Raw genomic sequence first — 13,486 nt, 5'->3', positions numbered from 1 at the left:
ATGAGTTAGCACTTGAATATTTTTGTAAAGAGATGATCCTCATCTGGAACACTGGTTGTTAGTTTAAGATAAGATAGAACTTTATTGATCCCAATTTGGGAAATCTTTGCGTTGCAGCAGCATTAAAACACATGGCATTATACAATAAAAAGACAAGAAATAAAGAAGAAAATATACATTTTGAATTTACAAATGAGCAATAACAAGGTATAAAGCAAGGTATTATATTTACATAAGTATGTGACAGATGGAATATTAAATATTACACTGAATATGTCAAATGTACTGTGAAGAGAGAAGCTATGGAGCAGAGAGTTCTCTTCCAGCCAGAGGTGATTTGTTGTACAGAGTTATTGCAGTGGGCAGGAATGTTTTCCTCTATCGGTTCCTGTGACAGCGGAGCTGCAGCAGTCTGTTGGAGAAGGAGCTCCTGTCTGTCCAGGTGGAGAGGGGTGGGGTGGGGTTATCTGTGTCCAGCTGCAGGTGGAGAGGATGGGTGGGGTTACCCATGATGGAACCAGAATAAGGTTTGTTGGCTTACACGCCTTTCATCGTAGTGGAAAATATTGTCATATGGAATATTTTTGGATAGTTTCACCATTGAAATGCGTTTGATAACACTAGGTGCTCTAGTGCCAAAGTTGTGGCCCTAAAAAAATATCAACTATTCATTTGTATGGCACCCAGAGCTTCCACATTTTAGGGAATATGTTTTTTGATTTAAAATATCATCACTGTCATAAGCAATGGTTTCATTAAAACCCTCCTATTGTCTTTGTTTCCCCCCCCCTTACTTTGGTGTTCGCGGTCAAATTTGACCGGTCCTGTTTTAACTGCTATTACATTAACACAAAAACCGTTAATCATCACCAAATGTAATTTAACACCCTTTCGAACTGTAAATATTGTATCAGACTACTGGTATACATGAACAACTGCAGTAAATATACAAAGAATAGACACTGAACATGTATTGGGTGTGCCGGGGGTATGGGCACATAAGAGCGGGAAATGTTTCAAATTGGTGTGTGTGTGTGTTTGATCTGATCCGGATGGTTACTAATTCCTTGTCTTTATGGCGGGAACACCATGGGTGTTTCAAAGTTGACTAAATAATCCAAAGTTCAATGAAAGTGGTGATCAGCAATTTAATATGTTCAAATGTCTACTGTGGAGGATATCATTATGCCTTAATGCAATCGAATGTAAAACAAAAAAGTTATGATTGATGAAAGTAGTAAATCGGTCAAATTTGAACCAAACACAACAGGAGGGTTAAAAGCATAGCTATGCTACACACTGTAGGCTACTGTGCTTAGAATGGACTGATATTTCATATTAAAAAAAGAAACTATTTTTCTTTTACTTTCTTTTTTACAAGTGTGCATGCGCTACAGTCGTGCTGCCATAAAAGACCCCCTGATCACCTCGCAGCTGTCCAGCATGAAATGAGGTCATATGAGATCATATATGAGGCGGCTGTTGTTGGGGAATTACTTTAACTTGAATTTGATTTGTATTTCTTTGCTGGATTATTGACCTCTTCTCTCCCTGAGAGGAACAGGCAGCAGCCCCAGGGCTGTCACACGGTTCTGTACAATATGTAAACTCTCCCTCCGTCTCTTTCGGGCCTATAACAGCGATGCCCAGGAAACCATGGAAATAAGCCTCCATTCATGTTGGTTACATGTACACTCTTGCTGATGTTAAGTACAATCTATGGCTTCTTCTTGCCTGACCAGACCTCTCTCTAGGTCGTCCTCAGACGAGCCCTCCATCGTCGCTTCCAGTCATCCCGGTTCTCCATACATCTGGCCAGTTCATTGGTACTTTGTGCTCCTGCATCATTCTTGAGTACGTCCAGGTGACCTCAGACCTAGTGAGAACCAGATTCCACTATGAGAGACATCACTTGCCTCTTCATGTTGATAGATGTACATGCAGTGGTGTAACTATCGACGGTGCAGCCGGTGCAACGCACCGGGGCCCAGGGCCGGCCAGGGGCCCAATGGCATTGGCGGGTTCACGCAGTCTTCAAAGTAACCAAGCAACCTAAATTAATTAGGTCCAAAACAATATTTGCACCGGTGCCAATCATAACCTTGTTATGCCACTGTGTACATGTATCTTTGTTGAGTAGGTTAAATCAGCCGGGCAGGGAGAGAATCTTCAGAGTTGATGGTGGCGGAGAGCTGGGCACAAAGCTCTAAACTCAAACAAACAGTGTTTGTGCTTCTGTCATTTGTCAAATCTCCAGCACAGACTTTTTATCTCATTATTTCTACTTTTCTATCTCAAAAGATTATGACTTTTTTATCTCATAATTATGACTTTTCATTGGGAAAGTCTTTTTTATTGGGGAAACAGGCTTCTATAAATAATAATGTGCAATTACATATACATTTTATTTTACTTATAGAATAAGAAAAATAAACATAAGAATAGTCTACTGAAGATAAAAGCATGGACAAGTTTTTCCAAATCCTGCTGTGACATTAGTCTTTTAATCCTAGATATGTTCTTTAGGTGATAGTAGGCTGATTTAGTAATTGTTTTAATGTGACTGTTGAAACTCAGGTCAGAGTCCATGGCTACACCTACGTTTCTGGCTTTATATGTTTTTTTTAACATTGTATGTTGAGTTGGCACCTCAGCTCAAAACATACAAAAACACAGAAGAATAGAAAGTTAACCCATTGAAATGATATGAGAGCAGCGCTACAAACTACAATTCCCATTAGATACGCGCCCAAACATCCTTACGAAGTACACAGAGCTGACATATTTGTAGTTCTTCCGGCGTGTGTGCGTGGACCAAGCCCCCAGGAAGTGCGCCGGACTCAGATGAAAATATTCGTGCTGGCCAAACGGCGGTACTACACTTCCTTTTGGTTGCCAGGCCCGGAAACACTTTTTCCCATTGACTTACATGGGGAAAGAGTGGTCTGTAAATCGTTGGATACTTTTTTTTAAACTAAATAAACTAAATAATAAAGTATGAACACTTGTATAGCCCTTATTAAAAACATTCGTTCCTTAAGTTGTAAAAATGTGCTAATAACGTTATTCTGAGAGTTATTTCCCTCTGCATTATGAACGTGCATCTAACCCACGGGACCGCGCCGCCCGGCACGTTCATGTTACGTGTTCAGCAGATCTGAGTTCGGGTACCGTATCTGTGACGTGACAAAGGGTCGCCATGACAACGTGGGGATGAGATGTGGATAGCTTTCCAGATAAAGACCATCCTGATACTCGAGTTGTGGTTTTCAATAAGTGAAAAAGAAAATTCAAAGTAATCACTACCATTTTAATATCTCAAGCATTTAAATATGTCCCCAAAAGCTTTCAAATGTAGTAGCAAAACCACAGTGATCCAGATCAGGATCATTTTAATTAGGCCTATAATTAAATGATATGCAAGCCTACCTCCAAAGCGTTATACTTCGGAAGTTAAACAAATTAGATAAGGCAGTGGATGGCAACGTACCAGATTTCACACATGAATAAGCTTAATATAGGTTATGGTGTTCCTATCACTGACAATGAAATCATGTAGTATTTCAACTGTAATTTCCTAAAAAGTCAAATGCATTTTGGTGGAGGTTTTCATCTTATTTCTAATAGAAACATATTAAATATGACTCAAATGGAGCATATAAATAAGAGAATAAACGTGCAAAAACAAAACTGGAGTTCAAATAACAGTTTTTATTTTTATGCATTATCCCGGAGAATTCTTCGGCTGCCAGGAATGAGCCCACTCCTTGCCACTGAAAACAGAATGGAATAATGTTAGTTACAGGTACTGGTTTCGTCTTTCCGAAAAGCATAAAACATGTGTGAAGCAAACATCTTATAACTCAATTTATATAAGTAAATGTTTCATTTTCCATTTATTAACGACCACCACCATTTAGAAAAAGTGAACATAGAAATGAAAACACATTTTCAAACAAACAATAAAAACAAACCAAAATACATACATTAACAACAATGAAGTTAAACAATCATTTGTTCCTACACTACTTCAGCTGCTTCAGAATAACAGCAGTGAAATATATAAGAGGACTGGTGGTAGATCTGGATGTTTTGCATTTGTTAAATATCATGTGTTTGTTCTCCAACATGGGACTACATCAGATGACATGAAGCCAAGTAACTGGAAGATATATACCATACTGGACAGGGCTCCCACTCCACCAACATTTCTGCTTTTCCCTATCAAGAGAAGAAAACAAATTTCTAATTTCGGAAAGACCAAACGCATATTAGCTATTTAGCAAACAATTGTGGTGGAAATCACATAAATCATAAAGCACACCCTATGCATTACTTTGATTCCTGTCTAACCTTTCTCATTCCTTCTCTTATTACACTCCTGATGGGGAAAGTTTCTAGGCGAGTGTGGTAGGAGCAATCTGTGAACATCAAAGCAGGTTCCACATACAGTATTAGTCATATTAGAAATAAAATAAATACAACTATGAACACTTAAGTAGCAACCAGACTTGCACGATGAATAGTGATCACACTGTTATCACTGGTCAAAAGTTACTCTATACATCATTGAAATGGAACCAAGCTGCTCTCGGTCCTAAAATGGGATGCTTGTTTGAATGGCCATACCACTGCTGAGCCTGAGATGACCAAAGAAAATACTGCACTGCTGCTTCCTTTACTGCCTAGCATTCTCATCACCACCTTATCAACTATGACTGTATGTATTTTAGTCTAATTAGACAATTAAAGCCCTTTGGATTTTTGGATAATGATTTTTGGATAATGTATCAGTTATAGTTATTAGTCACAATATAGCTTTGTTAACTCACTGAAGAAGCATCAATCACTGCGTTTACATGCACTTTGCTAAAGTACATGTCGATAGATTTATTATAATACCAATCAATTCAACTCATGCACATGTTTATAATCAGTCAAAATACTTAATACTGTTAACATACCTGACTTTTTCTTTTTGCGTCTAGGACCAAGTACTGTGTCCCTCACGGACCCTGTCCTGACAGCTGTGGGTTGAAGAAGAAATATTACTATATACATACAGTATACCAAGTTAAGCTTAAACTCAAGTTTCAAAATACATCCCACAAATGCAGCATCACATGAGGTGGCAATAGGTGTTAGGTACAGATATCTTTTTGTTATTGCGATTTAATTGAGGTTGATCTATGAAGTCTAGGTGTTTTGTTGTCTTGCCTATATAATTGACTCCCTACTTTATGTGTAAGGAATAGTTTGATAAATATTAACATGTTGTGCTGTAACGTTAAATGAATTTAACTTTGATTCAAAAACCTAAGTTTATTCCCCGTATATTCATTATGGGACAGTGTCATATCTAAATGCAGTTCTTGAGTATAAAGTTTAAATATGCTGCATGACGTTGTTGCATGAGTTGCTTCGAAGTTTACCCCTAGGGTCAGGGATTGCTTTAGGTAGACCACAATATTAATGATATCAACCTCTCGTACAATATATGGACAAGTGCCAAATCATTTTGATGTAATCGACCTACTGCCCAACGCTACAATGTAAGACCCTTTCTGTGTGTAAACAAAATGACATGAGTTTTATTTTGTGATTTATCAAATGTATAGTAAGCCTGCTGTTGCTTTGCATTTTTGTGTGAAAAAGGTATAACCATATAGTAACCACATGTCTGTTCAGGAATGAAAGACTGTATTTTTCTAAATGTTTCATATTTATTTATATCCAAGTACCTAAGGATATACACATACCCAAGTATCCCATTTTCCTTTCATATTTATGAAGTTGTAGGTGAAATTGTTATTTAGATTAAGCTATTGTTGTTATTATTATTTACCTATTGGAACAATCATTATTCCCAAAAATGCAAGAAGTGCAATTAGGTGTTTTGAGATATTGTAGAAGCATGACTTGTCAACAAGTTACCTACAATAATCTTTTAGGAAGATATTGGAAAACACTCTTGACTTTCATAAATATAAAAGCTGCAAATCTCAGAGAACAAATGTCACTGTGTGTGCTGTGTGCTCTGCATGTGTGACCATTAAAGAGGGTTTCATCCCTCCGATTCGATCTATCTATTTTATTACCGGGCCCCTCCGTGGTGGTAGCCTGTCTCAGATCATCCCGCTGGGGCTGCTCCTCCTGCCCCACCTCTATGATGGTGCACTGCTTCACGGGGGGGTCTTCAGCACCTCCACCTGCACGGTGCTTGTCTCTGGCACCTGGCTCTGACGTCCCTGCCTCCTGCCCTACCTCTTTGGTGGTACACTGCTTCACGGGGGGGGTCTTCAGCACCTCCACCTGCACAGTGCTTGTCTCTGACGTCCCTGCCTCCTGCCAGTTGTTTTCTGGTTCAGATGGGTCACAGGGTGTGAGGTTCAGCGTGACTGTCTCTTCCTCAGGATCTTCCGCAACCCCCTGGCCAGTGGAGTCCTGTGTCCAACCTGTGCAAGTTAAACAAATGTTGGTCTTGACTTGCTTAAGACAAAGAGGTTAACTCGTATATCTAGAAATAAGAAATACAGCGTGCTTAAGGTATGTTTCCAGACAGGGTCAAAAATATACTCGTCATGTCGTAGGACTGTGTGCAGTCAAAGTTAATAGCAGTAATAGTGGTATTTATCCAGTCAACCATTTATGGTTTTGTTTTTGCGATATTATTCTTCCGATTTGTGTCTACATTCCATGTGATGTGACATGTCAATTTGTCGGTAGACAACATATAGACGTGTGCATGTATGTTCCCTTACATTATTTACATCCACACATTTTGTTCAGAATTTATAAGACTGACGCAAACGTGTTTTGCATAAGTGCAATCAAATAAGTAGCAAGTCGCTTTGGATAAAAACGTCTGCTAAATGTAATGTAAAGGGACCTCTGGATGCACTGGATAACTGCTTTTGTTTACAACCCGAGAAACATGACCTTAATACAGAACTGCCAAACTGAATATGTGGTCAACTGGGATCGTCTTCATGTATTGTGCTCTTACCATTAACCTCAAAACATTTCTCCCTTTTGGGCGTTGATAAAGCAAACAGTTTAGGAACGGTTTGCTAAAAGGAAATTGCTTAAGGGATGGCTCAAGCCTAAAACTACATTTCAGTCATCAAACCCAACTACCTTGACATTAACAACTTTCAATTTGTATACAATGAATGCGCAAGTGGTAGCACAATACCCAGGGTTGCCAACTCTCACGCATCTGGCGTGTGACACACGCTTTCACTCTCAATCTCACGCTCTCACGCTGCCCAACCTATTCTCACGCCAAAAACAAGATGAACCGGCGATCATTTTTGGTTGGTTATTTACAATGTTGAGTTGACAGCTGCTCAAGCTGTCAATCCGCTCCCTCCCCGCCCCCACCACTCTTAACAACGTTAACAGACAGCAGAGCAGTGGGAGCCGGTTGGTCAATCCCCGACCCGTATTGCACATGCGCAGATCTAAGGTCCAGTAGAAATGATAAAAAGTAAAAGTCTGCTGCTTATTGTTCTACTAGGCCAAAATAGAGTCAAAGAGTATATGAGAGTGAGAGTGTGTTAATTAATATATTTGGCAGTTTGGAGTAAGTCTGTAGATTTGTTTGTGTGTGTGTGTGTTTCATGTATAGGCCTCTCACGATAATTAATTTTGTTGGATACATTTTCCCGGAAATTATTGCGATAAACGATAATATTGTCGGCACCGTTGTATGACCATTTTAGACCACTGACATAATGATAATATATAATAATAATTCAAGTACATCCTTTCAAACTGCTTGTCACATCCTCATGTAAATGGCAATTTATCGAGTTCATTTTTATTTATCGTACGATAAGTCAATTATTTGCTTATCGCGACAGGCACAATAAAACAGTGGAAACAAACATGTGTTTGACTTTCATTAGTGAATGAAACTTTGTGCCCTTTATAGTCTGTGTCCAATATTGTGTATTTGCATATATTGTATATATATCCAATATATATGCTAAGGTCCCGCTACTGACATGATAGCAGTCATTTAGTGCGCATATGTGTAATTAAACCCATGATATCAAAATCTCACTCCAGCCAGGTACCCAAAGTTGGCAACCCTGCAATACCCCAAAATGGTTTTTCAAATTCAAGTAAACTTGCCTACCTATTTCCTGATAAATAACAGTTAAATGTCCACAAGTCCCCTCTGCAGAGTAAGCCATGTCTCATTAGGCTACATACTCAGTGTTTAAAAATGTATTTATTGTATGTAGTTTGCTAAAATAATAAACAGTCAAACGTTGTCCATATCCCTAAATATTTTGCAATTACTTTCAACTTTTGTAATACTTTGCAGCTAAAAATAGTGACAGTTAACAGGTAGAAAGGATGTGTGTTAGTTGTCTCACAAAAATATAGTTTGCCAAACCCAAATAAATGGCTCGAATGAATGCTTTCTGGCTGTATCAAAGGATAAATACTGGATCAAGTTGTTGTCCCACAAGATTTGGATGGATTGAAAACAGTCGCTGTAAGTTGTTGTTAACTTAACTGACTTTATTAAATGAGTTGATCCAAACTCATTCCATATAACTGTGTTGGTTATAAGGAAATGTTAAGCTCTCCAACGTTTATACTGTCAGGGAGGTAAGGACTCGTTGACTGAGCATGTTTTAGGGGTGAACCATCCCTAGAAGAGTTTAACATTGATACAAACATTTTGTGTACACAATACTGTGAACTGTGAAGATATAGTGCAAGCATCTCACCTTCACAAAGGAACTCATAAAAAGTGCCTATCTTGTCAAGGTAATCCTGGGCATAGGCGGTCAGTGTGCAGCGAGGGGTTAGGATTTCACATTTGACCTCCTTCTTCCTGGTCTCCTTGCCAAGAAGCAGCACTGGTTTAAAGCCAATGGCATGGAGTTTCTCAAGCTGTAATGACAAAATAATATATTTACCGTTTAAAGAAATGGAAAGGAAACAACTATATAACTACAACTATAACATTACTGATGACAGCATCTAGTTGTATGCCATTCATAAACCTAGATGCTGAGTTTAGCTTTTGCAGAATCATGTATTTACCAGGAAGGGTTACACAGTAGAAGCAGAACAATATTTTATAGACAAACACAAAATACAAATAAATCAGTATCCTGAGTCCCAGTTCAAACCCTGATAATCTTAAAGTTAAAGTACAATAAGATGCAAATGTGTGACCACTCAACAATTAACAGTTAACACTTTGTGTACACAATGAGTATTGCATAATTAAAAATGTAACACAATCCAAGCATAGCTTGACACTGTTGAAATTGAAATTGCGTGCTGCAATGTAAAACGTTCCCGTATGTTGTGGCTGCAGTCGTAAGAGTAATATAGAGTAGTAACATACAATGATGTAGTCTTATTAAAGGTGGGGTAGGTAAGTTTGAGAAACCGGCTCGAGATACACTTGTTGTTATATTCCATGGAATGCTCTTAACATCCCGATAGCAATGAATATCTTAAGTGCTTTGACAAAAAATCCATAAAAAAATATCATCTGTGGAAGCTGTAGTACTGTAAAAAGCACGACCAATCATCTGAGCCGGCCCGGCTAAAATAACTGGATGGCCTACCTGCCTGTCAGCCTTCCATCTGTGCACAAACTTATCTCGTGCCCTCATGGTTCGTGTGTGTTGGAGGAGGGGCTCTGTGAGGAAGTGGCAGATTTTCTCCGGTTGTGTATTTTCAAATTCTAGCGCACTCAAGCTGGTTTCTCAAACTTACCTACCCTACCTTTAATGTCTAAAAGTGTGTACATAAGCAAGAATGGAACACAACATGGAAGTGAAGGAAGTGCTCTGTTTATTTAAATGTGAAAGTTAAATTAAAATAGTGTCCCTTGGCTGTGAAAGTTAAGATAAGAGTAGTTTTAAAATTGAAAGAAAAGAGAATATTAAATAATACCTTTGCAATAATATCTATATTTGAAGTTGATATCAAAGTGTATATTGGTTAATAAGATACAAACATCATTAAGAAATAAATGTATATAAAAACAACATTCAACTTTGTCCTGGCCCAATATATTGGCAAACAGTCGGGGGTCCGTCTGTGTCAGTTCTTTGGTGTCAGCTTGGTGTGTCCGGGCATTAACATACAGTAAAAAGTGTACATACCAAGACAATGGCTTCATCCTTGATGGAAGCAATGTTGTGGTTCTTCTTCCGCCCAGACACCCAATCCTCTCGCTTCTCATCAAACCGCTTGAGCTTCTTCTCAAGGCGCAGCTTTTTTGGCTGCTCCTTAAGGCAATGTGCACAGATCTTCTGTGCACAAAATAAAATGTTCTGACAAAAGGGACATGTCTTTTTTGTAGACCCACCTGGCATGATTAACACAGGATTACAAACAGACAGACTGACAAACACAGGAAAGTAGAGAAGTACACAGAATAGATAGAAGGGTGAATAAAGAAATAGATGATAGATATAAGAGAGCTAGATAGGGAGATAGGGAGAGTTTGGCTCTTAAAAGTGCCGTTGGTTTTATGATGGTGTAGATCAGTGTATGGGTTTGTGGTGTGGGTACAGGAGCTGCAGGAGAGAACAGAAAAAGTGAATTATGTAGTGAAACTAGCTTTTTTAAATGCACATTGTGACGGTTTAACTACTTTAGACAGACTGAGTGAGTTCATTTACGTGTTTCCTGTTTCAGACTCGTAACAAGCACATGGCCGTGCACATGGACTATGCCCCTCCCCCCCAAACATATGTTAAATGTCCGCTCGGCAGCACTGTCATGTGTCAAACAAAAGCGATTAAGATAACGTATAACTCACACTTTAACACCGACGTATGTAGCCGTAATTAAGACAAATATTTTCCACACACCACTTATGAGCTGATATAAATGTAGCTAAACTAGTTTTAGCTGATGTTGAACGTGAGCTAGCTAGCTAGCCGCCCGCAAGAATAATTTCACATTAATGTTGCTTTGCTGATTATGGCGGAAGCATTTCTCAGACTTAGAACAGTTCATTATGTATGATGAACTATGCGAGAAAAGGCTTAAAAAAAAGCCCCAATTATTAAATCATGCATCAGACTTTAGTGACACAACTTACTTTGTCAGAGGATGGATCGCAATGCCGATGGCAGGGGTCTTTGGCCAATAGGTGGTGCTCTGAATTATGTCATTTCCTGTACCGATTATACAATAAAATATTAATACATTTCCTATATTTTGACACAATAACTATTTAATAATCTAAGTAGCCTACAGACAAAAACAAAAAAGTATATATTGCCTTATAAAATGCAGAAAAGTGTAAACATCAAGCATGATAATAATAAAATAAAAGACTAATGATATCTTAAACCTTAATAAATAAAATGGAAAATTAACCGACAACAACAATTTAACATAAATAAAACAAGGATTAAAACAAGGATAAGTTTGACTCAATGTTGTGTAAAGTACCCGTTATGGTTAAAAAATTAATAAAAAAAAAAAAAACATTGAAAATAATACAGCTTCCGGTTTCCGACGGTCTCCCTTCTCCTGGCAAATATCCTAAACCTTAATAAATAAAATGGACAATTGATCGACAATAACAATTTAACATAAACAAAACAAGGATAAGTTTGACTCAATGTTATGTAAAGTACCCGTTATGGTTAAAAAAAATAAACATTAGAAAATAATACAGCTTCCGGCTTCCCGAGACACGAAGAGGAGACACGAACAATTCTTCCACTTAAAATGCATTACTTTGAAAATCGTGCTTTCTGACACGAAAGAAACGTGTGCATAAACACCATATCCCTACGTGCATTGCGGCTAAAACATCCAATCACCGCTGAGGATTATTGAAAAATCCTAAATCTGTTTCTGGTATTGTTTCGGACTTTATTTTGAAATTCAGTTCCTGACAGACGTCAAAAAAGCCCGAGATTATCGAATTAAACCAATAAATAAAAACAAGGATAATTGTGTGTTATTGTTGAGTAAATAACAGTGTGTTATTTTGAAAAGAATAACAAATTAGAAGGAAAAAAAGATTTTAAAAATACAGATTTCAGTATCCTGAGGCTCTGAGCCCCATTTTATTTCCTCACAGACGGCAACAAAAGTCCGAAATGATACGATTTTAAATAAAAGCAATAATCGTGGCTTGATATTGAGTAACAACATGTTTTTATGAACCACACAGCTTCCGGTCTTCCACGACCAGACCGAGAAAAAGACGTGTTGACTTTATTTTGAAATTCAGTTCCTGACGGACGTCAAAATAGCCCGAGATTATCGAATTAAACCAATAAATAAAAACAAGGATAATTGTGTGTTATTGTTGAGTAAATAACAGTGTGTTATTTTGAAAAGAATAACAAATTAGAAGGAAAAAAAGATTTTAAAAATACAGATTTCAGTATCCTGAGGCTCTGAGCCCCATTTCTTTTCCTCACAGACGGCAACAAAAGTCCGAAATGATACGATTTTAAATAAAAGCAATAATCGTGGCTTGATATTGAGTAAGAACATGTTTTTATGAACCACACAGCTTCCGGTCTTCCACGACCAGACCGAGAAAAAGACGTGTTGCAGGCACGAAACACATTGCCAATAGAAATACATTGCCTTTAAAATCGTTCTGTGTGACACGAAAATAAGGGGATAATCGTGGTGGTGCACACGAATCAATAGATTAAATAACGTGACTATAACACGAAATGCCGTGAGACTGGGTTGGGATCATTGAGACAGCGTGGCGTCCAGAGTCTTATCCCGTTTCCCCACTTCCTCTGAGGGGACAGCACGGAGGGGGTGCATGAAGAAAGACCTGCACCATCTTCATCCACGCTGGGCGTTGCTGTTATCACTGGCTCAGTGTCATTTCATTTGACCAAATGTCTTTACATACATTTAATATATTTTATTATTATCCACCTTTTTGTTTTATGTCCGTTTATTTAAAACATTCTTTGAGACTTCATCTTCCGGTTAACATTTCAAGAAATGTAATTTGTATTATCACTCTTTTGTCTTTATTCTACATGAAAATGTTAGAGATTCCATTCAAATCTGTTGATTATTCATATCTTCCTCAGGCTAGGAATAGTATGTCGAATTTGTAATGCTAAATGTATATCATTTTCTCACAGGATATAGAATGAGACAACACAGTTTTTATTCATTGTGCATGAATGCTTCAGCTCTTCAGAACAACGTAGTAAGATGTGAGCATGTTCCTAATTGTGTTGGTATGCAGCCTAGGTCTGGTCTGTTTAATAAAGCAAATCTGCCACTTTTATATTGTAGAATTTGTTAAATTAAAGCAGTCTTTAATTGTTTGTCCTAAACATAGCAATGTATGCTTTTTAAATGTAACATGTCTTTGAAAAAATAATAGTATACAGTTTATATTGTGTATATCACCTTTAGCTTGAAAATACATAGATGTGTTTTTTTTTATCTATAGAATAAATAAATAGACAGACAGACAGACAGACACTTCATC

General features: G+C 37.8%; 1 protein-coding gene and 1 long non-coding RNA gene across 2 annotated transcripts; both read right to left on the bottom strand.

The window, feature by feature from the left end:
* Positions 1 to 3,690: 3,690 nt before the first annotated feature.
* Positions 3,691 to 5,030, bottom strand: LOC117474876. The gene is made up of 3 exons (XR_004555127.1): positions 4,965 to 5,030; positions 4,178 to 4,221; positions 3,691 to 3,773 (listed from the first exon to the last, which is right to left on the bottom strand). It is a non-coding gene; the product is annotated as an uncharacterized LOC117474876 (long non-coding RNA).
* Positions 5,031 to 5,385: 355 nt separating this feature from the next.
* Positions 5,386 to 10,581, bottom strand: LOC117474892. Its single transcript, XM_034120917.1, has 4 exons — positions 10,146 to 10,581; positions 8,748 to 8,913; positions 6,099 to 6,455; positions 5,386 to 5,450 (listed from the first exon to the last, which is right to left on the bottom strand). Exons 1-4 carry the CDS (start codon positions 10,356 to 10,358, stop codon positions 5,386 to 5,388), a joined length of 801 nt encoding a protein of 266 aa, XP_033976808.1. The 5' UTR covers positions 10,359 to 10,581.
* Between the last annotated feature and the right edge of the window lie 2,905 nt (positions 10,582 to 13,486).

Source organism: Trematomus bernacchii, unplaced genomic scaffold (assembly GCF_902827165.1).
Source record: "Trematomus bernacchii unplaced genomic scaffold, fTreBer1.1, whole genome shotgun sequence".
NCBI classification, from domain to species: domain Eukaryota; kingdom Metazoa; phylum Chordata; class Actinopteri; order Perciformes; family Nototheniidae; genus Trematomus; species Trematomus bernacchii.
Note: the sequence above shows the minus strand (reverse complement) of the source record. Positions and strands in the feature narration are given on the sequence as shown.